At 41.8% G+C, this 26,950-nt stretch overlaps 1 protein-coding gene across 1 annotated transcript in view; it reads left to right on the forward strand.

Moving 5' to 3' along the window:
• Positions 1 to 2,722: 2,722 nt before the first annotated feature.
• Positions 2,723 to 26,950, forward strand: part of ALX4 (ALX homeobox 4) — a 77,842-nt gene continuing 53,614 nt past the window's right edge. The window contains 3 exon segments of the mRNA XM_070734860.1: positions 2,723 to 2,955; positions 3,017 to 3,080; positions 3,083 to 3,215. Coding sequence (XP_070590961.1) covers positions 2,723 to 2,955; positions 3,017 to 3,080; positions 3,083 to 3,215 — 430 coding nt within the window.

Genomic DNA, 26,950 nt, shown 5'->3' on the forward strand with positions numbered 1-26,950 from the left:
TGCGTCTCTAAACCCAGAGTTGGGCTCGGCACACTTTGGCCATCTAGATCATAATTTGTTTTGGTTTTTTAATCCACCCTCATCATCCTTCTCGGGGGATCGTCCCGATCTCTACGGCCGCCCTCTTTTTTAAAATAACCGACCTTCTTTTTAAAAAAGAAATAAAAGGCGACCTCGGAGTAGGTACTGCTCCCTTCCCGGTTGGGGTGAAGTCAGTGTAGCAAAGGCCAGGCGGAGAAAGGGTTAAAAGGCTGCTTTGGACCGAGAAGCCGCGGATCCCGTTTTGCGTAATATCTTTATTATTGAAAACTTCAAGGTAGAGAGCGCGAGAGAGAGACGCAATGGAAACCAGATGTCGGAATGGGGGAAAAAAGAGAGATTACAGATGGAGAAAAAACGGAGCGTAAAGGGACAGCAGGAGTTAAAGTAGGAGAGGAGGAGTCGCGATATTGTTATTATTTCCCCCTGGATCCATTTCGGAGGCCTGGAGAAGTGGGTCTCCCTCCCTCCCCCCGCCCCGCCCCGAAACGTAAACATTTAAAGCAATGTTTCCCAACCTTGGCAACTTGAAGATATTTGAACTTCAAATCCCAGAATTCCCCAGCCAGGGAATTCTGGGAGTTGAAGTCCAGATATCTTCAAGTTGCCACGGTTGGGGAACACTGCTCTAAAGTACCTTGGTAAGCGGAGGGGACGATCCCTTTCCGGCACCCAGGTGGCCAGACAAACATTTGCTAAAAGAAACCCACTAGGGAGGGGGGATTCCCTATTTTATTATTACCCACTTAGGACTGTATGACTGTAACTTGTTGCTTGTATCCTAAGATTTTTATTAATGATGATTTTTCTTCATTGCTTATTTGTACCCTATGACAATCATTAAGTGTTATACCACATGATTCTTGACAAATGTATCTTGACAAATGTACACTGAGAACATATGCACCAAGACAAATTCCTTGTGTGTCCAGTCACACTTGGCCAATAAAAATTCTATTCTATTCTATTCTACTCTACTCAATTCGGATTGGTGGGCGAGGATTATAGCAGGGAAGCCTTTCAAATTCTAGGAAAACGCGTCCCTTTATTTAAACTTCGATCCAGGGAAGAAGCTTTCTTTCTTTTCTCTCCAAAGCTCCTCCAGTTGAATGTCTACCTGGTTCTTCCCCCCCCCCTCCCCGGGCTGTTTTCCACCCAAAAGTTGGGAAAGAGCGCGGTTTAAAGCCAGCAAGGCTTTTGCATTGGCATCCCTCAGTCTCGAAAGACCACGGTACCATACTCTGGATTGCATGAAGCCTGGGTAGGTTACATACAGCTACATACATGTATGTAGCCAGGCTACATACCGCTCAGGGGGGGAGGGGAGGAGGAAAGAAGAATCAGCCCAGGAATCGGCCCAGGAGCGATGCCTCCTCGGAGTCGGCCGGCTGGCCCTTCCGCCCTGCGCAACTTCTGAGCCGGCGGCCCCCAGTTGCATCACTGCCATGTGGTCCTCCTGGCTTCTACGTTGTATTGCTTTCTAATGGTTATTTCAAAACAAACAAACAATGCAAAAGCAACAAACAAAGAAAGCCCGCCCCTTGATTTCTTTTATTTCCCGGCTTCCCCCATCCCCCCCCCCCCCCCCCCCCGCCTGCCGTTCTTTGCTACGGATGGATTGGGCAGCGCCGGGGAGAAAAGAGCCGATTTCTTGGCCCGAGGGGAGGAGGAGAAGAAGGAAGAAAAAATCTGGGGAGGGAGAGAAAGAGGGGCTGAAGGAAGAGTTCCTTCAGAAGTATCCCTCCCTCCCTCCCCCTCTCTCTGTCTCTGTCTCTGTCTATCTCTCTGTCTCTGTGTGTGTGTCTGTCTGTCTGTCTGTCTTTCTCTGTCTATCTGTCTCTCTCTCCCTGTCTCTCTCTGTGTGTCTCTGTGTCTCTGTCTGTCTGTCTGTCTCTCTTTCTCTGTCTGTCTGTCTCTGTCTGTCTGTCTGTCTCTGTCTCTCTGTCTCACTGTCTCTCTGTTTCTGTCTGTCTCTCTGTCTCTGTCTGTCTGTCTCTCTGTGTGTCTGTGTGTGTCTCTCTTTCTCTGTCTGTCTCTGTCTGTCTGTCTCTGTCTCTCTTTCTGTCTGTCTGTCTGTCTTTCTCTGTCTGTCTGTCTCTTTGTCTGTCTGTCTGTCTCTGTCTCTGTCTCTCTGTTTCTGTCTGTCTCTCTGTGTCTGTCTGTCTGTCTGTCTGTCTGTCTGTCTCTGTGTGTGTCTGTTTGTCTGTCTCTGTCTCTCTGTCTGTCTTGCTGTCTCTCTCTGTTTCTGTCTGTCTGTCTGTCTGTCTGTCTCTGTGTATGTGTGTGTGTGTGTTTCTGTCTGTCTCTCTGTCTGTCTGCCTCTGTCTGTCTGTCTGTCTGTCTGTATGTCTGTCTGTCTGTATGTCTGTATGTCTGTCTGTCTCTCTCTTTCTCTCTCTATCGCTCCCTCCCCCCTCCCCTCTTGGTGAGCCCCTTTTACTAGAGGGGGAGATGGTGGGACGGATCTGCTCAGCTCCGGAGAACATCTGACTTTGCTTAGTGCTGGCTAGCCCAGCCGTCTGTGTGCGGGTGTGTGGCTGCGTATGTCGGTGAGTGTGTGTGTGTGCATGAGAGTGCGGGGAGGGGGGCAAGGGGGAGGGTGGAAAGGGGGGAGGGAGAAGCTAGAGAAAGGCTCACTGGCGTTGCATGAGGACACTGCTGCCGGGGCCTTTTAATTTTAGGCATGAACGCTGAGAGTTGCGTGTCGTTCTGCGATCCGTCGGCTGCTCCCATGGATTCCTTCTACACCGCCGCCTCGCAAGGCAGTGTCGACGGCTCCTCGCCTTTTAGGGCATTCCCCGGCAGCGGCGACAAATTCAGCTCGGCTTTCCTGGCCACCAAAGGACAAAGCTTCGGGGACAGCGGCGGCGGGGGTGGGAGCAGCGGCGGCGGCAGCAGCAGCAACAGCAGCCCCAAGCGCCGGAGCCGCTATAGCCAGCCGGAATGTCCATCTCTGGACGGCAGCGGCGTTCAGCAGCCCCCGGCGCTCCCGACCGCCGCCGCCTCCGCCTCCGCCGCCGCTTCCACCACCACCACCGCCGCCTTTAGCAAGTACCACTTGCAGCCGCCGCCGCCGCTCTACGGGCAGCGCGGCTCTTGCAAAAGCCCCCCGAGCAGCAGCCTCAAGCTGCAGGACACCGGCGGCCACAACGGAGCCCTGCAGCTTTCTTGCTTCGGTGAGTCGCCCCATCGATCGGGGCCTGGGCCGGGGATGATGAGACAAGAGGTCCTTGCGGGGTGGGGTGGGGGGACAGAAGCCCCCGGTGGTTTGCTTGTAAGGATCTCCTCTGGGCTGGGAAATCCTGGTGCGCCTCTGTTCGGTGTATCCGTCCAGTTCTGGGAAGGGGGCGTCTTAAAAATTGGGCTCCTTTCTCTCCTTCCTTCCTTCCTTCCTTCCTTCCTTCCTTCCTTCCTTCCTTCCTCGCAAAGCAGAGCGGTGGCAATTCAGGGCTTCCTTTTGGATCCGCAGGCTTGAAGTGGAAGTCCACGGGCTCCGCGATGGGAGGCGAACGGCCGCTTTGGAAGGGCACAGCCAAACTTCAGCCTCCGAAAGAATTGCGCGGGGGAGAAGGAGAGTTACAAAATGTCCCAATCTGATGAATTCTCACGCTGTTGAGCTGAACATCCCGTTCTGGGATTATCAGTCCGATAGCATCAATTTGGTAGGGAATCCCCCCCCCCCCCCCGGAGATTTAAAACAAAACTAAAATATGATGAATATTACTTCGATAACGCAGCCGTTTCTAATTTTGTAACGGAAAAAGCGCGGCTTGGAAGTAATGTCCCAGAATTGAGGAGGGGTTTATTTCAAAATACTTATTTTCTTTCAGAAAGGGAAAAAAACCAGTGAAGGTCTGGAGGGAAGTCGGAGACAGAAAATAATATTTATTTCCGCGGTTGGCTTCTAATCTCGAGGCAAAGGTTGATTCCTAATTCTGTTTTGCTCCCTTTTCTCCTGTCCTGCCCAAATGCCCAGAGCACACCAACCACATACCCAAACAAAGCTCTCCCCCTTCCCAGATAGACAGCTCAACTCTTCGGCCTTGAATTTCTGAGAACCACCCGCTAACACGTTTTGTTAGTGTCATTTAATTAATTAGGCGCATGGAATTCATGAATAGCTTATCCCGGATTCGTTCTCATTATGCGTTAAAGTAGTAGTTAAAATGATAAGCAAGTGTTTGCTTAGGCGGTTCTTCAGGGAGAATATATTAGCGATAAAGAAAGTGAAAATATAATTATCTCGCTGCATCTCTCCTCCGCCAGCTCCCTCCCTCCTTATAAAAACAACTTTTAATGTCGCCCTAATTCTCTTGTCTTTTCAGTCCTGAAAAACGCCTCTGCTTGGACGCAAGAAACATAAACCAGTTTTTTAAAATTTGTGATTAGCGATCTTAAATATAAAGGTACATATAAAAGTAGTCTTAAATATACATTTCGAAGCCATATCCTTTTTCCAAGAAAAAATATTTCGAATTGGGAAGCTCTCTGGATTGCCCGAGATGTGCTTTCATTTCTCCCCATCTGCTCCTCTGTCTAAACCACTACCTTCTTAAAATTTGCTGATCACTTTCATGTCCCAGTTATTTAAGTCGATGAAATCTGACTGGGTTACGACCAATACAAAAAGGAATAACTGGAGTTGCAGTTATTTCAGCATCCCGCAAGCTACTGTTGGAGAACTTCTATCTTGTTCTTATCCTGTAACGCCCGCCCACGCCCACCAAAAACTTCAGCAGCTTTTGACATTCAAGGGGAATCGGAAGCCCGCATCTTTCGACGCCTTTGTCTTTGCACCGGGCATTGCCTTTCCTTGCTGCGTTTCTTAGCGAGTTCCACCGCTGCCTTCTTCTACCCCACTGTCCTGCTTCCACAAACAACGGCCCTTTCGATCTATTTAGGAAGATTGGAAATCTGGGTGTGTTTGGACCTAGAGGAAAAACGATGGGGGTTGAGGTTATAGTATGTTAATAAGCCACCCATCACCGGAAGAGCAAAGAGATCCTCTTGTCTTATCTTCACTCGCTTTTAGTTAACTAGCCATGTCCCAGAGTCCAACAGAAGTCTACTGAATCTCCCCTTCTCTATGAGAGCAGGAAGGTCGGAAGACTCTAAAAAAATTAGGTGTTCAATTGCACGCCCAACTAGGTGTCCAGGATCAAGTGTAGATTAAGAGCTAAGGGTTCGCAAATAAGCTGATCAATTTTACAACTAAAGAACATTTATTCTGTTGGTCAATGTCTTTTTCTCTATATATAGTGCCTTGTCCAGAAATGCGTTGACAAAGAACAAGTATAGATTTTCTTTCTGCCCATTTCCACCATGATTTAAGAACTCCAGAAGGCGTTTCCATCCGTTTCGCGCACCTTTGCTTACAGCAATCGCATTGGCAACGGAGCCTTTGTTTGCTTATTGACCGATTTGCAGTCCAGTTCAGGGGTCCAATTTCCAGAGGAATAGAGTTGAAGCTTCATTAAACTCAAGCTAGGAAGACGGGAAAATGCAGGCCCTGCAACCTTCAACCGTTCTCTTTCCAAGGCTATTTCAATAACTGATTTGCCTGTATGATGTCTTCTTCCTTTTTTAGGTAAGGCAAATGAGCGGCAAGTAGGTTTCTTCCCTAAGGAAAGGTAGAAATAAAAAAGCGAGCTGAAATCTCTTGGTGTAGAACCGCTCGAAGAGGGAAGCGCCAGCACCCACATAACGACCCCTTTTTTTAATGTCAAGGGAAAATAAATAAGTGGTCCCAATTCCGATCTACCTTTCTCTTTTAAATGTCACCTTAAACAATGGAGCGCACCAAATGGACCCTCTTCAAGTTGATGAAGAGTGATGGGACAAGGTAGTGAGCTTTACGCGCGCTCATTTTCCAGAATGAGCAACTCGGGGAGAGGCAAAGTCCTTAAACTGCCTCGGTAAAGGTCGGCAATAGCCAAATATTCACCTGCACCGGAAGACGTCTATTACCCGCCACTTTTCCCTTTGGGGTTTCGAGATGATAAATTGGGGAAACAAGGAGGGGAAGGAGGGCCTCTCATAAGGAAATATTCCCGACACCTGGCTTGGATCTGTTCTGAATAACCATTTGCGCGGTTGGACGCCTCTCTAATAGCTCCGCGCAGCGGAATCAGCTGATTCGAGCCCTTGTGTCTGAATCTTTAAACCAGATGCTTTGGGGTCCGTGATTGCTACCATTTGACGGAGACGGGAATGGCCACTGAGAGCCAGAGATTTCAGTTCCTCGGCCCAGTTGGGTTACCATCGAGGAAGACGTAGTAATCTCTAACCACATTTAGAGGAAATCATAAAGATGTCGCCCTAACTTGATTTTCCAAATTAATTAAACGTTAATGCCGCTTATTATTTTTTCTAATTTCACTCTAAAAATAAAGAAGACCGAATGGTAACCGATCATCACCCCTTGAGAGAAAAAATCCCGACCACCTTCCCTGTGATCTTCGCCTTCGGGGCCCATTAAATGAGGTCGATCGATTAAATGTTAGCAGTTTCCAACCACCTTTTCATTCAGAGGCGTGTTTTCAAAGCAGCGCTCCGCAGTGTTGTGTGCGATGTGGCTTAAGGGACAAGGCAACCTAATGGGAACCACCTGGATTTATGGGGACAATGAATCACAATAATAAGGAATATTGATGAAAGGATAGTTGCCGATTAGCATGAAGGGGGAGCGAGGGCTGCCAATTATGGGCGCTTAAAATAAACCGTCTTTCCCACCAGAGATAAACCCGGCCTCGATGAGTCTCCAACATTGGAAATGTTTTAAACTGTTGTATTGTTGTTTTACTGTTGTTCGCCGCCCAGAGTCCGCCAGGAGTTGGGCGGCCTATAAATTTAATAAACTTCAAACTCAAATTCAAAATGAGACTCTGGATTCAAACCAGAGCAAAGCGTCCGTTGGGGTGAGGCAAGGAAAAGCGGAATAAGCTTCTCGCACGTTCAAAAAGCTAAAATGACGTCCTCACGCGAGCCGTTTTATCGGCTTAGGAAACGGGGTTCCCGTTAAAACGCTGACGTCCAATAAAGCTTTCTCTAGTAAAAGCGAACGTTTCCAACCCACCCTGACCGAGAGACAGCAATCGCGGACCCACCATGCTACCGAAATGGTTCATGATGTGTTAAGGCCCTGGCAAGGGCCATAAACGGCAAGAAACTCGAACGGGAACTTGAACTCCCCGGGAGGCCGACTGTCTCCCTTAGGCGGCAAGATTTGGGAAGAGAGGGACAGCGCGGGAGAACCCAGGCCTCCTGTGAGAGGCGCCACCGAGGCGCGGGAAAATACGTTGTCCCTTGCAAGTCAGGAAGCGCCTGGAAAAGTACGCTTCTCGGTCACTTTAGCTCTCGCGGCGGTTACTGTTTTGCAATCGCCCTTCGCGGCCTGCGGCACTTGGTATGGATGGCAAGGCCTTGTTTTCCATAGGTTATGTTTGGCATTCGGGATAGCTCTTCATCTAGTTCAGGGTCAGGCCCTGCTGGGCAAGGCCTGTTAACATTTCGGCTTAAAAACCATTGGCGCCATGGGAATTCTCCCCTCAGGAATCTGTTCCCGCCTTTTTTCGTCAAGCGCTGCGGCCTAGCCTATGTCTCGGCTCCTCCACAACTTAGCCCGCCGCCTTGACTACACGGAGAATCGCGATAGGCATACTCAAGGAAAAAGGTTTCCGGCAACCTCCTCGACCCATCCCTCGGCACCCTAGTCGTAGATATCTTCAGGCCCGCCGCCGTCCAATACTTAGTTTTGTACAAGCTCGGATATCCCAGAAGTGGGCCGGCAGGCAAGCAAGCAATCCTTCCCGCCCTTCGCAATGAATGGTAACCGACGCCGTTCGGAGACCACAGCTTCGGCCCCTCTCTGGAAACCGAGATTCCCCTTGAGGGACCAGAGCCGAAACTGCAGGAAATCAGAGCCCCGCTGATGAGCTCAGAGCCATTTCGGGGGGTTCCTACCGGCGGCCGAGCCTTGCAAGTCGACTTAAAGCAGAGAGGCGGACAATATGGAGTCAGTTCTTGGTAGGCCTTAATAATTCTATCGCCCTAGTGAGGAGCCACAAGGCTATATATATATATTTATTATTTATTTATTCGATTTCTAGGCCACCCTTCTGAGACTCATATGTATCCTGGGAACAGAAAACTAATTAAAGACTCTTTGAAAGTCTTAAGAAGTGTCTCCCTCTTCCTCCCTGCCCCAAAACTCCAGTGTATGGTCAGGCCTCTGTTTCACCCCTTCGGGTTCAGCCTCTCCAGCACTAAGGCAGGGTGGGTGGCTGGGTTTTGAGTCCACCTTCTCAGTGTTGACTCTACAAAAGGGAAAGCATTTGAGCTGCCCCCCAGGATAGTTTTATCCTCATAGATTACAAAAATAAGGAAAGATTATTTTATTTTCTGCAAACTGAAGGCTTCTGGCCTACAGAAAATTATAGGCCCTTGGTTTGAGTAGTTAAGCTTATCTTGGGATAAGATAGGATAGGATAGGATTATTTTATTACTTTATTAAAAGGTGTGAAAGGCCTCCTTCCAGGGCCAAAGGGACCTCTTCCTGCTTTTCTTCATGTCTCCAGAACCAAGAGGGTCACTTCAGTTTAAAAGGAGACTAAATTTAGCTAACACTCAGCTTGGTTAGAAAAGGAGTGAATCCTGAGATTGGACAGGGGGAAAGAGGAAAATGATTGAAGTGCCTGTCTGACAGATTGACATCCCTATTTGGTACAGATACAATTAAACTCTGAATAAACATAATATCTTACATGTTTGACTTTAGAAATTCCATTTGAAAAAATGGAATTTGTAAAGTTGAACTTGTAAAATATATGTTTATTCAAAGTTTCTACATTTGTAAGCTTGTACTTGATAATAGGAAATGCGCATAACAACATTGAAGGACAGGTCTTTAATTATCTGTTCCTAATTAGGCCATTTTCTCACTAGTTATTTATTGCTTTTTACAAAGCAATTCATCTCTTGCAGTAAGAGAAAGCTGATCTTCATGTTTGATATCTCAATCCAGTGATAGCTAATGCTATAAATCAGAAGCAAAGAAAAGGCAATTCTTTTAAGAGGATTTATTTTATTTTATTTTATTGCTACTAGTAGATGTGTGTGTTGCTGTACTATACCAATTGCAAAGGAGTTCCAATACCAATCAAAACATATCCAACTCATCCATATCTATTAAATTTATGTTTATGAATAATGAACGCCTTGAAATATTACTCTCTTTTCTGAGTATGACACTCTGAATTTCCTTGTATCAAAAAGGTAGAATTAAAGGAAAAATAGAAAATGTAAGAGAAAGCTGCATATTTGTTAGAAGCTGTTAAAAGGAGGGAAAACTCCATCATGTGATTTGTGGTGAAAAGTAGTCTGAATTAATATTTCTCCAACTTGGAACTGAAATAAATGGTATTTCTTCATATTTAAATATATTACCGTCATAAAAATTGTTCTGGAAGGAAAGAGGACATGTGGGCAGACAGGCATCTGCGTGCCAGGGTGGGGATGCTCGTTCAAAGCATGAGAGAGGGTGGTGGGTAGAAAGTGAGAGAATGTGCCCTGGGATATTTGCTCACTGGGAGTAATATAAGAAAAAACTACATTTTCTGGCACTGAAAAATCTAAAAGTGCTAGGCCTGGCAATTCCTAGTGACTTATTTTCTTAGGAAATAACCAGGCAGCCAATAAAGCAATGTTGTTGGGATGGGAAAAGACTGCATAGAAACCTGAGGAGGATGGCAGATTTTCCAAATGACCTTTCAGAGAGTTTGAAAACAACTTGGAACTTGAACTGCCCCATCTTGCATCAGGGCACAGATCTTGCAGGATAAGAATCCTTACCTCCATTTAGGTTCTGACTGATTGGAATATCTGCTGAGCTTCTTTTCTATCAAAGGCCACCTCCTCCAGTTGTGGTTTCTCTTTTTTGGACTGTCCCCAAAGCCAGGGAGATTTACTACTGGACTAAATCAGTTTGAAGGGCAATACTTGTGCCCAGACTTTGCTTTTTTGTTAGAGTGAAGGAATACAATTGTCTTTTGTATTGATTGCATAAAACCAGGCTGGTTCACATAATACACTGGGTGAAAATGTTCTTGGTTCATTGTATTGTAAGGATATAGCCAGCATAAGTAGCTTCTGGTTTAGTATGTTATATGAACTCTGTTCAGTAAATTATGGTTCAATTAAGTATGATTGGCTTGAGGTATAAACCCCTCACCTCCCATACATTAAAAAAGAACTTGACTACAAATTATTGACATAAGTAACCAGTGAATATCCTTCTCTGCCAGTGCTTTTGTTTCTTGGGCAGCCTTCTTCTATTGGCCCACATTTTTAAAAAATCCAGCTAATTCTTTGCTGGCAGAATTAGACTTGGTCCTGAGATCAGGTGACATTATAAGCTCAGAACATTAGATAAAGATGGATGGAGCTGCTAATTTATGCAGTTTGATGTACAGCTCTAGCAAGCCCATCAATGCACATTAACCTTCCATAATCTAGCAGTCAACCAAAAATATAGCCTTCTAGGCCTACCAAGAAATGTCACTTCCAGCAGATGGGATAGAGAACAAGTCACTGCCTCTTTTACTTTGGCTATTCCTTGCCCACTGAAAATAGTAGAGGGAAGAAGTAGAACATTTTCAAATCCAGGAACTTATTGATTTAGTGGTCTATGACCATAACTCCCCAAACAAGTTACCAAAATTTCAGTGGTTAATAGAATCAGTTATTTGCTGAGCCTATACCATACTTTCCCAACATGATGTCCTTCAGATGTGTTTGGCCAATCCCTTTATCCCAGACAGACTGTAACAACAGAGTCTATGTTGGATGGGAATTATGAGAATCCCAATACCTGTGAAAGGGGCTTCATTGGGGGTAACTAGCTATTTTCTTAGTTAAAGAATTTAATTTCTTTTGACAGAACTGTTTTTAGCAATCTTTCCTCTTCCACATACACACTAGAAAATATATCTCTGGATTTAGACCAATTTTTGCTTCTGCTTCATAGTTATAATAATGAAGCACAGTGTGGCAGAAAAGGGGTACAGTATTTACATCACATAGAATAGCAGAATTCTGGGTTGAATTCTTAGAGCAACTTTATACAACCTGTAAATGAACCAGACTAAAATGTAGAGTAAAATGAAACTTGAAATAAAAGTTATCTGAACTGTCTTAGGAGTAACAAGTTAGGGCTGCGATCTTGAATCATCCGTAGACTATTTTTCAAATGAGTTTTCCTATCTGGAATTACATAATCTATAGAATCACGTGGTCTGAAGGGTTCAAACCCGTTCCTCTCTTGTTTTAACCTTACCAAGCTATGTCGAACTAAACAGCAAGAAGAAAGTGTAAACAAAACAATTTAACATATTTTACTGATATTTAAGGCATACCATAAATTTGCAACATCAAAACTTAATAGGTCCTCCTTTTCATAATCCAAAAGTCTATCTAGATAAATTAGATTTTACTTAGTGATTGCTTTGAACTGCCTCACCTGAGGGCCCCAGACCTATCTTTTGGTCCATTGAGGGAATATTTATGCCTAACTATCTTAAAATCTTATAGCATTTATAGGATTAAAATATTCTGTGTACTAATCAGTCCTTTAAATTATGGCTGGAAAAAACAGTGATCAATAATTGCTAAAATTATGAACACTCTCCCTCCATGCCCCAAATGTTATAGTAATCTAATTTTCCTCAGGTTACTAGTAAGTTGTTTCATTTTATACACCCAGCCATCTCTTTGATAGGTTAGTAATGAAGACAGGCTACTTCCTCATTAGCTGAAAAGTTCATGGTGTCATCCTACTGTAATAGTAATAAAAACAGGCCTTATAGCCAGGTGCGATGGTGCCAGAATTGCTATAAAGTAAACGACTAAAATTAGCCAGGCTTTGTTTCCTCATGGCAGGACCCTATAAATGCTACAAATCTCCAGTGAGAAAATAGCTGGAGACCATTCCCAGCCACCTAATATAGTAAAGAACATAGTCTCTGGATCGATAACATGGCTGAATGATGCTATAAATTAAGTAGCTCAGAAACCGGCCAAGCGATGATCAGCATTTGCGGTGATCCAGAGGTCAAAACTTCAATGACTCTCTGGACTTCGAAAGCTGTTGTTCCTCCTCTGAAAGAATCAGGCAGCGACAAAAAGGTCAGGCGTTAACTCGTTTCACTGAATAGGGATATCCGGGAGTAGTCCAATAGTACGGACGCCCCACTAGCAACCCTTCCCACCACTCGCTCAACCTTCCTTTATGGAGTCCCATTAAGAAGCTGGGTGAGCTCAGCCTATTTTAAAAAGGGCGTGGGCGCGTGGATTTGGGTGGGGAAAATAGTCACAGCGGGCATCGATCTCGTTTCGCCTGATTTCCAAACCCTTTCGGTTGTCCCCCTGCGGGAGAAGCAGCTATGAATTGGCCCGCCCCACAACTGACAACTCCCTTGAAAGATCCGGAGTTGGCGGGCGTCCGCCTGACCAACGGGAGGAGCGGATCCCCCTTTCCAAGCAGCGGAAGGAGAAGCGAAAGCGGGACAGCCAGGTTCTGAAGCTGGCAAGTCAAGGTGTTGTTGCGACGGGGCGGACGGGGCAGCGACCGCTTCCGACCCGAAATCCTTGCGAAGAGGATGAACCGGGTTCATCAACTGCTTAGCGACAGGATCAGGCTTGGTTTGAACAAAAACGTTACAGCGCCGCAAATTGTTGTAAATACTGTACATCTACAGTACGACTCTTAAGCATGCCTATTCAACAATAAAATATATTATGCTCTTTGAGCATAATCTATTTTGATTCCTGATAAATCGGTTTAGGATTTACACTCTTACATTCTAAAATGCATTATCCTTTGTTACTTGGGTTATTTCCCATATGATTTCACTTCTTGTGTGCCCCTTACCTAATGAAGTAGAATCTTATTCAGAAAAGTACATCAATAAATATGAGGATTTTTAAAGGTTCACAAGACCCTTTCTTTGTCTTTGATCCCTAATCTGTTGCCCTCCAGATGTTTAATCTGCGATTCCCAGAATTCCTAGAAACATAGTGACTGCTATAATAAAGTTAAGTTCCAGTTCATCTGAAGTCCACAGGGCTGGGGGAAAGGAAGAGGAGACTGCTCTGTATATTTGCAGTACTTGGTAAAATCATTGTAATATATTGACTAACATTTAACCTTCCTAAAATTAACTTCCAAGTATATTTGCATTATGTAGGGGAAAGGAAAAAGAAATGGGACTGCTTGTAGTTACTGAAATTAGTTTCTCATTGGGTTTGCTGCTGGTTAAAAATTGTTTTCTCTCTCCTTGACCAAGAAAACTACTTTGAATAAAATGAAGAATGGAGTGCCTATATTTCTTTTATTTCTGAGATTTATTTTGTGCCTTTTTGTTATAAAAAACCAAAGGGGATTGCCAAATGTGTATTTTAAGAAATTTAAACAGTTGCATACGCCAATCTGCTTCCCAACTTCCCAAATAATTCTCCTGCTTCCCTCAAACCAATTATTCCAGGACAGGCTGGCTTTTCATCTTTAAAATAACTTTTACCTTCCAGATCGTACTAATGTGTGCTTACCAAATGGTTCACACGTGCTTGGAACCGAGACTGGATGTTCACAGGCAAGTAAAAGGTAATATAATCAAAGTCCATTTCCTCTATGGTGATTTATAATATCATCTAGCCATCATTATGCTGGTATATCAGTAATGGAGACAGCCTACTGCCGCAATTAGGGGTAGATTGCTGTATAAATCACTACAAAGGAAATGGAACTGTTGGGGAGACTGCTACTAAATCAATTTTTAATGCTTCTCTGTGTTTTGTTTTATTTAATGTTTCACAACTAAAAAAGAAATAAACATATGGAGGAAAACAGATGATATGAATTTAAAGAATTGTTTTAACAACAGAAAAGTTTGGGTGGCTTGTTTGCTAGGATTTGTGGATTGCTTGTTTTTTTGCCACATTCTGAATTATGTCTGCTGTTGATCCACTGAAGTGACACTATTCGTGATAGCACCTCACTGTCTGTCACAGGAATGTTTGTCTCTATGTTCCCAATGTTGAAAAGTTACTAGGCTAAGGAAGGCAGAATCAGTGTGCCATAAACCTATTCCTTTGGAATAGACATATAAAGTTAATAGCTCAATATACCAACCAATATACCAACACCTGTAGTGTTCAAGACAAAAAGTCTCGTACTTTACTATATGCACACACCAAAGCAAAATGTAAGTTGCAACATTTTTTATCAAGAAAGATTTTCAGACATTTCCCCCCCAAAAGATGAATCCTAACAGCAAAATAGCGAAATCCCCAACCTACTCCTCAAGACTTCCAACAGTGCATCATCACTATTGTAACAGAATCTACCCACCTTGCTGCTGGCTGCCCTCTTACCTTCCACTTTCCCCAGCAAGTTCTCAATTGCTTCTTCAGTATTTCTGAATTAGAAATAGATTTTAGGAAAAGGCAGCTGAGTCCCAGGGTAGAAATGGAAAGAGATTACCAATTCTAGTAATCAGGAGTCATAAACTGGCCGTACCTTTGGAACAGACCCTCTAGAAATTGGGACTTTCTAAGGAGAAGGATCCACCAGGCATTATCTCAACACTGAATGCCATTTTTGCACATTTTGAAAATGGAGAAAGGAAAATAAGAAGTGAAGATTATATAATTGTGTAAGAATGACACAGATTCACCAAGCCTGGAGATCATGCATAAAAATGGGAAGAATTGAAAGTACTGTAATACTACTATTACTACTGTTGTTGTTGTTGTTATTATTATTATTATTATTATTATTATTATTATTAATTAGATTTGTATGCCACCCCTCTCCGCAGACTGTTGTTGTTGTTATTATTATTATTATTATTATTATTATTATTATTATTATTATTATTATTAACTTTATTCATTAAACCTGAAACTCAGTCAACTGAATATTCAAAAATGCATCATAAATATCATTGACTAGTGCTAATGGTTGATACGGGTTGCTAATGTCACTATCTACCGCTGAAATAACATAATTTTTACTCTAATATACCGTCTAAAATTCATCCATATGGAAAAGATCTCAGGATGAAGACAGGACTGGACTTTATATATCCAAAATTGTATCAAAATGCAAACAAAAAGCATCTCCATCTCCAAAATTTGAGTCCTAACATTCCATTTTAAGACCTGTAATTAAATATTTCCTATATCTTGGCTATCAGCCGCTTCTCTTGTCCTCTCCCACCCCCGGTTTTTTGTTTTTGTTCCCTATTGTCTAGTCTGATGTAGCTTTTAAGTCAGGAGAAATGGGAAATTTGCATCAGAAACGGCTCAATGGGAGAATTTCAAAAACTTTGGCATCTTTTACTCCAACCCCTCTGCCCAGTGCAAGAAATAATAATGATGACGACGACAACAACAACAGTGGTGATGATGGTTGTGGTGCTGAATTGGGACATGATATATACAGAAAAACAGCTTGCCTCCTCCAAACGAGTCCAATTCACACGTGAGCTCAGATGTCTTGCACGCAAAGACTCACTGGCTGCATCTAAGAAAAGAGATCACAGCCCACATGCCAATTCGCCTTCTCCGGCGTTTCCTGGCTCGCTCCCGCTCTCCGCCCTTTGCTGGAAGAGCTCTCTTTGGCCCCTGGGGCGATGCCTGCCGGGGGGGGGGAGGCTTTGGAAACGGCTTTCGCCTCCGCCTTCAAATTGCGCAACCAGAGGTCGCCAGGGCGGTCATTCAAACGGCTCCAGCGCCCTCCCAGGGAGGGGAAGAGAGAGAGGGAGAGAGAAACGGGAGGGCAGAAAGGGAGCCGCTTCAGAAGTTGGCAAAAGGAGTCCGGGACTCGGATAAGCCCTTGCTCGCCTGCAGGCAGCGCCGGAGGAATTTTTTCCCTTCGCAACAGGCAGCCGATCGGCGGGGGTTTTCTCGCCCGGAAATTGGGGACTGAAAGGTAGGACTTTCTCGGACCAGATGGAATGGAGCTTTTACGCTTTGCGAAGAAGCGCGGCAGCGGCGGCTTTTCTCCTCTTTTCCTGGAAATCCTTAAGCGAAGCAGTGAAATGTCAAACTTGCTTCTGCGTATTTTTTTTTCTTTCTAAAGAAAAGGGAAGGAGAAAAAAGGGATTCTCGCCGCACTAGGGCTGTTCTTTTCCAACGGAATTGCTCTTACGCGTTGTCTGAGGCTTTTTTTTAACGTTGGAATTTGTTTGATGGGCTGTCTCTCCAAAGCCAAAGCATGGGAGAGAGGGGAACAAAACAGGAGAAGGGAGGGGAGGAGAGGAGAAGCTGCAGACAGTTTTCTATTTGTCATAGCAAACCACCCACTATAGAGCAGATGGAGAGGCGGGAGGCGGCGCCTGGGTGAAATTCTGTGGATGCTTCCCAAATGTGTGTCCGGCAAAGGGATGTCCCATGCTCAGAGAGATATATTGAGACCAAAGAACACAGGTGAAAAGTGTGTGTGCGCACGCGTGTGTATGCATATGTGCGTTATCTGGGCTGTTCAGTTTGTGCTTCCTTGGAGTGTGCACTCGGTGTGGTTTCATGACTAAAGGCGGCTGGAGTGATTCACTGGGTGTCTCTACATAACAAGTTGTGGATCAATAGAAATCTTTTGGCGCAACTTTCTAACCTCCCAAGTTAATGCAAGCAGGGCTTCAAGGAAGTTAATGTGCAGACTTTGGGCTCTCCGAGCCAGCAGACTTATTCCTTTTTCCACACAGGGCTATGATGCATTTCCCTTGCAAGATAGAGGTAAGCTTTGCCTGCCAAAACCTCATGTGCAAAAGCCTTTCCAGCTACATCTTTGGTGCCAGCCAGCTGAGCCACTCTGCAACCTAAAGGCTAAAATGGGATCTGACTGGAGTCTGCCTCTTCCTCCAAGCCAGCCCTGGTTAGCCCTTTTTAAAATGTCATGTCTTTTCACTCTTGGCATTCAGCTCCAAAATTTCTACCTCCATCCTGTCTCACAGCGCAGATTAATTTACTGTGCCATATTGCAAAGCCAGCCCGGTTTCCTCTCTGACAGCCTGATGTTTATGATTCAGGGGCTTTCAGGGGCTTAACAGAAAGCCATGAAGATGGCAATGGGAAATGAGGCCACTTTTCTACACACCAAACCTTTTTGAAGGCTGATCTGCCTTTCCCAAAGATTTGCCATTAGACTTACCCATCCTGGAATCTTCAGGGATAGGGGTGTCTGCTCCCATCATCCACAGCCGGAACACACACAGGGAAAAGGTGATGAAAATCATAATCCTGTGCATCAGACGTTTTTGCATTTCAACTGTTTCACAAACAGAAAGTTGAATGAGTTATCTATGAAATGAACACTGGACTAGTTATAAAGGTATTTTAGATTTAGAAAAGTGAAGAAAGAGGCCAATATTTTATGATAGCTTGTCTTGGGAGCACAGCTTTATCATTCAGGGCATTCAGTATGCCCCCTCTGAATGGCAAAATGGCAATTACACCAAATTCCAACTAATCCAGTGGTTGGTAACATGGATGAAGTAGCTATGAACTTTGGCCACTTTGGTTACAGATCGTGGAGACTTCAAGACGCTGAGCATCTGTCATCTTGTGAAAACCTGTCTGGGCCTCCATAAAAGAAATAGTTTTGGTTTGGTTTATTGCTTAATTGCTTGCAAATGCCTTCTCCCGCCTCCAGGAGTGATGGAAGCTGTAATCCAATTCATCTGGAGGGCAACCAACTGGGAAACACTTTCCTGCAAGACAGCAAACATGTTTATTCATTTATATTCCTCTAGGAGCTCTCTCCTCCAACTTTTCCCCACAGCAACAATCTTGGAGATATGATGGACTGGATCAGAAGGAGATAAACTGTCCCACTGTCCACCAGTGTCCAATGTCCAATGCTGAGAGAGGACAAGAACCTGATTTTTTTTCTATTCATAAACCAAAGCCTTAACCAGTGCTCTATTCTAGTTCTCATATATGTCATGATTCAATATAATATTAGCCAAAATGCTAATACAATTGGACAGTGAGCCCTCGAGGCTTCATTCTCCTTTTCTGTGCCCAATAGCAAATCATGTCCTTCCAAATGCAGCAAAGGAATGACCATGAGAATCTTTTTAGTGTTCCCAAGTCATCTAATCTGAGTTAGCAATTCTTCCAACATTTTCTCCTCCCTGGTAAATCAAAAATGGAACTGTCATTATGGCCTGCTTTTATAATTCAACCCTAGGCAAGTTATACCAAGTAATTCATCTTACATTAGAAAGTGAGTGAGCAGGGTTTGATATTTTAGGATAGCTTTTGTACCACTTAGAAAATTTCAGTAAAAATGATTTGCAGCATAAAACCATCATATTATAAATACAGCTAACAACCTAACTCTATAGATTGTGTGGGATTTTTTTTTTTAAAAAAAATGATGATTTATATACATAGAATTCTTTATTGGCCAAGTGTGACTGGACACACAAGGAATTTGTCTTGGTGCATATGCATGTACATATATATAATGTAACCATTTATAATTCTGGAATAGAGAAAAATGTCCCCCCAACATAGCTATCAGTATAAAACTTATCTCTATTCTAAGATGAACAATTAGTTTATCGGTATAAAACTTATTGAAGAACAAGTGACTCATACCAAATTTTACTCAACTTGCCTGAATAGTATGGCTGTCTGGGTTCACACATCACCGTAAGCCACAATTTTAAATTATGGCTTGTTGAACAGGCACAATTGACTAGGCCCATAAATCACAATATGCGACACACCATAATTTGTAAACCATAGTGGCTGCATTTACACAGCACCCTAAACCAAAGCCCATGTTTTGTGTGACATGTAAACCAAGCTCCTGCAAACAATGTAATGTTGAATGGCTGGTAATTCCATCAACTGACTATTTGTTTGCAAGCCCAATTCATTTACAAGACCTGGTAATATAGACTGCGGCTATAGAACCATTGACAGTTAAATAGAAATAGTATGGATAAACAAATTTCAATTATGGTTTATATGATCTCTGGAAATGGAAATCTACATGACATCAAATAAAGCATCTGACTTCCCAAACAGATACGCATAAAGCAACATTTATACCAAGTTTCTTCAAATATTTCTTTAAGATGAAGTTTTGATCTATTTAAAACATGCATCTACAAGTGTTTGTGGGAAGGAAGGGGGGCTTTTGAGTTAATATTGACTCTTAGTGACTGCCTGGAAAACTTCACTGCATTTTTCTTTGCAAGCTTTTTAAAGTGCTTTGCCATTGCTTGCTTCCTAGGATTGACAGAGAGGGATTGGACCAAGATTATATAGCTAGCTTCATGACCAGAGAATGATTAGAACTCACAGTCTCCTGGTTTCTAGCCAGATACACCAAACTTTTACAAGAGGGAAATAGGTACTAACAGAAGGATACTGGAAATATTGCACTCCTGCTCAAAAGTCAAATGTCAAACGCACTGCTGTTTTAAGAAAGGGTGATGTTTTGAACAGAAATGCATCCCCACTGTTTAATTGGAGACTTCTTATTCCATAAGACTGGGCAGCCAGAAAGGTAATATAGTCATTTCACTATCATTAACATTCAAAACAATGTTTATCAAACAATTTCTGCATAAATCCTTATCCTTTCTCCAGTATATCTGATCTCACTTTGGATAATCCAGTTTTTCTTGTCTTTTCTTTTTTTGAGATATTTATCAACTGTGTCCAACCATAATTTTCTCACTTTCCCATTTTCTCTTGATCTATATACTGTTCCTTCATATATAAATATAAACTGAATGCTCGTTCATTTTCTATTTCTGACTAAACCACCTTCCTCTACCTTCCTTCATATTGGTCTGTTTTGGATATAATCCATTGTACTCAACATTCTATTCATTTTTACTCCATGTTTTATTACACATTCTTTTAAAATACCCCCTTCTCTGTACAAACTTTTATGTCTCTCCTAACAAAGCCAATTTTCACTTCCACATAAACTGTGAAAGGCACCCACTGTATTTGTTACAGACTATATATTTCCCTACTTTCCTTCTAGCACTTGCATTTCACAAAATTTCTCCACTAATTTCCCCATCTTTAGTAAACATTCAATGAAGGTATACAAATTAATCTATTTTGATTGATTGGCTGATTACCTTCTTACCAATATCTTTAGTATGAGGCAATATTGTACTGTATACGTATAGGTCCCTGATGAGATGCTCTGGAAGTAAAATGGAAATGGGCAATAAAATCATCAACCAATACATAAATGGTATAAATGGAATAGAAGTACAGTACTGAAATCAAACAGCCTATTACCTTTTAAAATCTTATATGCTACATATTGCATGGCCAAACAGAGAGTGGCACATTTTCCTACTCACTGAAATTGGTTGGTTTACAAAGTATTTAATTCCATACCTGGCGATTTTGAACTTCTCAAGTTGTTATTTCAGACATGATCCTAGGAAGGAACACAGTGATAATCCACACAAAGTTTTGGCAACATTCTGGAGTCCACACACACCCCTTTAAGCATAGCATGGTGTGGGAGCCGTATATGGTAGCCATAGCATTACTTTGGAGAAAGAAAGAAAAAACCCTGAAGACTATCAATGCATTGTTCATACCCTTGTGCCATCTGTTTAAATCATTTTTTCCTGAGAAAAGTATCTGCTTCTTCAAGCTTTTGAGTGCGTTCGTGCTGAAGGAACCATAAGACATTTCCCAGATGATTGGAGATGCTGTTACTGTCACTATTAAAAGAGAATGATTAAATACATTTTTCTCATGAAGATTCCTTTGCCAGACTGAATGTAACCACTGTAATATATATCATTATCTAATGTCTGCGAAGAGGGGTGGCATACAAATCCAATAAATAAAATAAATAAATGTAATAGTAGTAGTAGTTGTAGTTGTAGTTATAGTAGTAGTGATTAAATTAGGCATAAGAACACAACGTGCAATAATAATAATAATAATTATTATTATTATTATTATTATTATTATTATTATTGTATTGCTTTCCATTCTTCCCATTTTTATGCATGATGATCTCCAGGTTTGGTGAATCTATAATAATAATAATGATGATGCTGGCAGTAACCCGTATCAACCATTAGCACCAATCAGTGCTATTTGTGACACTTTTTTAAAAGTTCAGTTGATTGTTTCTGATAATGATAATGATAGTGATAGTTATTAAATGGCCCTACCCCCAAAAATAACACATCTCAAAAGAACAGTGTCTTTTCTTCATCTTCCTACACATTCATTTATTACTGTTTATTTGACTAGGCTTATATGCTATTCCAGGCATGTCTGACTCAGAGCCACTTACAGTAATAAGATTAAAACTAAAACAAAACATCATAATAAAATAAATGAATGAGTAACATCCCACACACTGAGGGACAACCACAACAGCATCCATGTGAGGAGAGACTGAAAAGGATTGCTTAACCCTCCAAGACCTACTGAGGTAGTAGCCAAGTGTTAATGGCTTTGGGGAAAGCTAACAGAGTAGGGGTCCATTTAGTTTCAGGAGGATGTTACACTGTTCAAAAGAAGGGGGGCAGTGACTGAGAAGGCTTGACTCAAGATCCTGACGACACTGCCTAAGTGATGAGACTCAGAACAACCCTTGTCTTCCAACAATACAGTATTGTGCTATAATAATATACCACAAAAATCTGGACAGCATTTAGCGGAGCACAGGGAGAAAAAAATGCTACTCTTAAATGGCTGAAAACCAAAAACTCAGCAGAAGATAAACAACAGAAGAGAAAGAGAAGGGTGGGAAAAAAAGAGGATTAAAAAACGTTTCGATGATTGCAAGCTAGAGTTCACCTCATTCAGTCTATGATATGTTATTCTCAGTTGGCAACAGTGGTGGGTATATTTTATAAGATTGGCCTGTAATCCTCAGTACACTTTGCAGTAAAATCTTTTCCTTCCCCCCGTAATAGAACAGTTATTCGAGGTAATCGCTACATCATAGCTCCTTTGATGAAATAATTCTTCTGTTTGTTATAAAGACAGCCTGTTAAAATAGTTGGAAGAAAATCTTGCCATTTAAAAACCCAATTAAGGAGAAGATGGGAATTTCTACTTCTGGAGGCTTGGCTCCCCAAAGGAAAAAAAAATCTTTCCAAATGGTTCAGGGTATGCAGTAACTTCTTTTGGACTAATTCTGAAAACAATCTTCTGAGAAAGTACAGTCAGAAAACTCCACACTCTAGAAACTGTTCTGTCTGGGTCCCCCCAGACGCCAACACCAACCAAAAAGAGTAGTCAGACACACTGGTAAAAAGCAAAGGCAGTTTATATACTGGAAAGCAAACACAGGTAACAAAAACTGTTCTTACAGACAGGAACACGATGAAGCTTCACAGAGGTTTCACGAAGGCCAGGCAATAAAACAGGATTCTTGCTGGCAAAAACAACACTGGAGATAATAAAACCCACGCTTCCCCCAAGTCTTTCAGCCTTCTAGGCCACAAGCCAAGATCAGAGACGCCAAGAATCGAAGCAAAGTCACAGGACTCCCAGTTGATAACTCTCCACAAGACTGTAAGGGCAGGCCTGCCTTTTCAACCCTGCTCAGGAGAACCACACCCAAAACCAGCTGTTGCCAATTCAGGGATGGAAATACCTTTCTAATTGGCCCCTTCTTTGAGCTGCACGTCTCTGCCTCATGTCTATTATAGCCTGTGCGTCTTCATCCAATGAATCCAGGCTACTAGCTGGGGAGAGGGCCCCCCCGGGGTTTTCAGGCTGCTCTCCCTCCTCCTCTTCCTGATGTTCCTCTCCCCCATCTGCCTGGTCCTCCCCCTCCTGGTCACTGTCCTCCTCCTCTGGGCATGGATCCGGCAGAGCTCCAGCCGGTCCCTGAGGAGCCTCAGGCTGAATCACAACAGAAACTAGGCAAACTTTTTTCTTATTGTCCTTCCAAAGCTTTTGTATGAATTTGACCTCATCACTGGAGAGATTGAGAAGCAGGCAAAAGAAAAAGAGAAAGAGATATATTTTTTTTGTTGGTACAGGAAAAATGGACACTTCCCCTCTCAAATATTCCTCCAGCTTTGGATTCTGGGGACAGCTTCAGAATGTGTCTCTACCGATGCTGGCAAGCTCCCCCTTCTCCTATTTCCTGCTGTGAATTCCAGTATCTTTCATCTATTGGAATCTAAAATGTTTATCTCTTCTCTTTCTTTCTTAATTTCATTCTTTCCAGACCCCTGGAGATAGGCATATCTCAAAACAGTTGGGAAAACGGAAATGGGCAGGGAGGGGGGTTGACATGTGTCTTAAAAAAAACTTCAAAGCCATTTCATCTATTTCCTTGCATCTCAATTCTTCCACTCACATGTGCACATGTTTATTATTTTTTGGCACCCCAGTCTTCAACACATTCCCCAGGAAATAAGGGAAGCTTCACACAACCTATTTTTTTTCTTTCTGTATACTAGCAACTCAGTGATCTCTCTGTCCATTTAAGGTTATACAAAAATGTGTGAATCAGGATTAAGGGAACTGGAATGTGGCCATTTCAGCTTCACAGAGGTTAACTCAGCAGGTGGCATAACCCTAATGTCATTAGGCTTTATAGAGGCCTGCTATTTCTTCTGCGTTGATTTTGTAACACTCTTTTTTGACTCAGAGCAAATATAGGGTCTTGATTCTGCTTTAACAAGAGGGACAAGATACAGTATTGCTTTCTATGAATTTCCATTTTTGAAACTGTTTGGAAGCCAAACAGCTTTACCTGTATGCAAATATCAACTGAGCCAGGACAAAAATATGCCCCTCAGTTTTAGCTGAAATAACACCTGAAGGAGATATCAAAACAATGGATCAAAATTGAATGTACTCAGAGGCTACAAAATGGTAACTACAAATGGAAAGAAGAGGAAAACAAGATATAAGTTCTGAAACTGAGTATGGTTGATAGACTAAGAGTCCATCCATACTGCGTCTTTGCCACAGCAGCAAAGATGACCATTCTTGTTTGCTGAGGACATAGTATCAACCCAAGGTATCCTCATTACCAGTTAATTATCTGAAGACAGGTTTAATTGCTCACTGTACAAGACATTCCATACAGACAATCTAGGGTGCTTGGAGGAAACTACTTGAAATGACAGGTCAGAGATGGCAAAATGTTTAGCTTCAATAAGTCCTTATTCCTTTCTATTGTGTTGCTGGGGTTTGATCCTACACTGCAATGATGCTTTGGCTGTGAGGCAGACTGGGACTGCAGCTTCCACAGCTACTCTGTGGATTCTTCTTTCCCAAAAGATAGGTTGATTCACTGACCTAAAAGTGGTCACAACCAGTGTTCCCTCTAATTTTTTTTTTGGGGGGGGGGCAGAAAAGTATAGTGCCTGAGCGGCAGTCCCTTTGGGACTGGGCAGCACAAAAATAATAAATAAATAAATAAACAAACAAACAAACAAAGAAACAAAAAACCCACCCTGTTTTGCCTCAGAGAATTTCAAAATAAAATACTGTACTGTGTGTCTATAACAGGGCAACTCTATCAATATCAAAATGCCACTTAAATAGTTGAGCTAGTTTCAAACTAGATTTTGATTTTCTTTCTCTCTTCCTTACTCCCATTCTTTTTCTTTCTCTTTTTCTTCCTCTCTTTTTTCTATCTGTTTCTCTCTCTTCCTCTCTCTCTCCTTCCCTCTCACTCTTTCCCTCTCGGCTTCTGGGCAGGTTTGGAAAACTCTGAGTTGATGATGATTTTTAAGTGAGCGATTGCTCACTGCTCAGCTTAGAGGGAACTATGGTCACAACCTCTGCTGAGAGCCTGGCAGGCAAGTACCCAAATGCATGCACATCATTCCTGTTCTTAAATGCCAGTTATATTCATATTATGCTCTAAAGCAGCTATTGGGAGTTGTCTTTTTGTGTGAAGGGTGGTCCAAAGAAGTCCCAATGCACCGATCATTGATTTAGTTGTGAGGGAGATCAAAATTCTGCTTATGCAGCCATATTCAAATATCTATTAATTTTGATTAATCCACCTATACATACATAGCAACACCCCTTCCTCCCTTTTCAAACTTCACTTCTTCCACAATCTTTTCAGAGACCTAGATGAGAGAGATGAGATGAAATCTGATGAGATGAGAGAGATAACAATCTCTCTCTTGTTAGGTAAGATGAGTGCAATTGCTTCCATATTCTTTGGGCTTCCTTTAATCAGTTGGGTTGCCACTGCAGGAAACATGATGCTGAATGAAGTAAATTTTGAACTGAGTTGCCACTTCAAGCTGGCATGGGTTACTTATGTTTCATCATAGAAGAAGCAAGGTGAAAATCTAAGCTATTCCCTCACTTAGGTGAGCAGGATGTCATTATTTGTTTTGGGGCTTCTTACAGTGTATGGTTGATCTAACTCCGCTAGAGAAAAACAAATGCATTAGTTTATTGTTGTTGTTGTTGTTGTTGTTGTTGTTGTTGTTATTATTATTATTATTATTATTATTATTATTATTATTATTATTATTATTATTAATTAGATTTGTTTGCCACCCCTCTCCGGAGACTCGGAGCGGCTCCTTAGATAACTCCAAGATGGAATAAAAGATGCTTATTAAAGCCAATGAAATAGGGAATTCGTGATAGTTGGGCTATACCAAAATATGGATTTATTATGGTATTGTCAATGCTCATTTACTCATTTATTAAAGGAGTTATATGTGTATTTATGGATTCACAAAAGTATATATACTCATATATGTGTCCATATAGCATGGTTGTCATCATCATCAGCAGCAGCAGCACCACCACCTCCAAAATCCATTTGTAAGCAGCCTATGTTTTTCAAGATCACATTCCTTCTTGCTTTAGAAAAAACATAGAAAAAAATAACACATTAACTGTAGTCATAGATGCTTCAGCTCCGCTTACCTTTTTTTTAAAAAAAATCAAGGTGTGCTTTTAACTTATTTAGATTTTTTAATCATGTTATAGAAAGCATTAGTTGAAAAATTAAAATAATGTAGTATGAATTAAGCGTTCTATTGCTATATACTATACTTTCATCATGTCCTAATATTTACTAGCATTATACATTTTAAAGGATTTTTTAAAGGAAATTTTAGAGGTATCTTGTAATGTCTCTCTAGAAAACTGAACCTCTATATTTTCAGTGTAAATTTTTTTTTTCACTACTTTTTCAATTAATCAGTCTCAACAGACATTTGAAGTGATCTAATACAACTCTCAAACTTCTTATAGAATGAGAACAGGGGGCTGGCTGGCTTTGGGACTGTTTGAAAATGGATGCTTGTTGATGAATAACTCCTAGAACTATCATTTAAAAAGCTTCATGCAGGGACGTTTTATTTCTCTTACTAATTGATATTTTGTGGTATGAAAATAATGGCTTTAATAAGAAAAGGCAGTGACATTTTTGAATGATGCTGAATGATATATTCACATGACAAGTCTTAATAGAGGCTATTGATGTTCCTCCTTCAGCATTGGAAAAATACTTAAGATGTTATCTGAATATGCCCATTAGAAAGATTCCCGAATTTATTTCTGGATATAATTGGAATTTTTCTTTTCCTGAATTATAAACAGGGAAAATTTGAATGGTTATAATGAGTTGCCTTCTTTTTTAAAATTCTTTGTTAATAATAGTCTAGATCTAGGACATCACAACAACTATATATATGGAAGCAAACAAGTGTAATATATATAAAATAGTGAGCACTTTTTATTTTTGTGTTTATATCTCACTTTATTTTCAGTTAGTAGAAGTTGCTGAAAGTGTAACTCTATTTTGCATAGCAAATTCTTTTTTAATATAGTTGTTATTAAAAAAATAACAAGAGAAAATACAAATATTATAAAAGAAACAAAAACAATAAGA

Source organism: Erythrolamprus reginae, chromosome 1 (assembly GCF_031021105.1).
Source record: "Erythrolamprus reginae isolate rEryReg1 chromosome 1, rEryReg1.hap1, whole genome shotgun sequence".
In the NCBI taxonomy this organism is placed as follows: domain Eukaryota; kingdom Metazoa; phylum Chordata; class Lepidosauria; order Squamata; family Dipsadidae; genus Erythrolamprus; species Erythrolamprus reginae.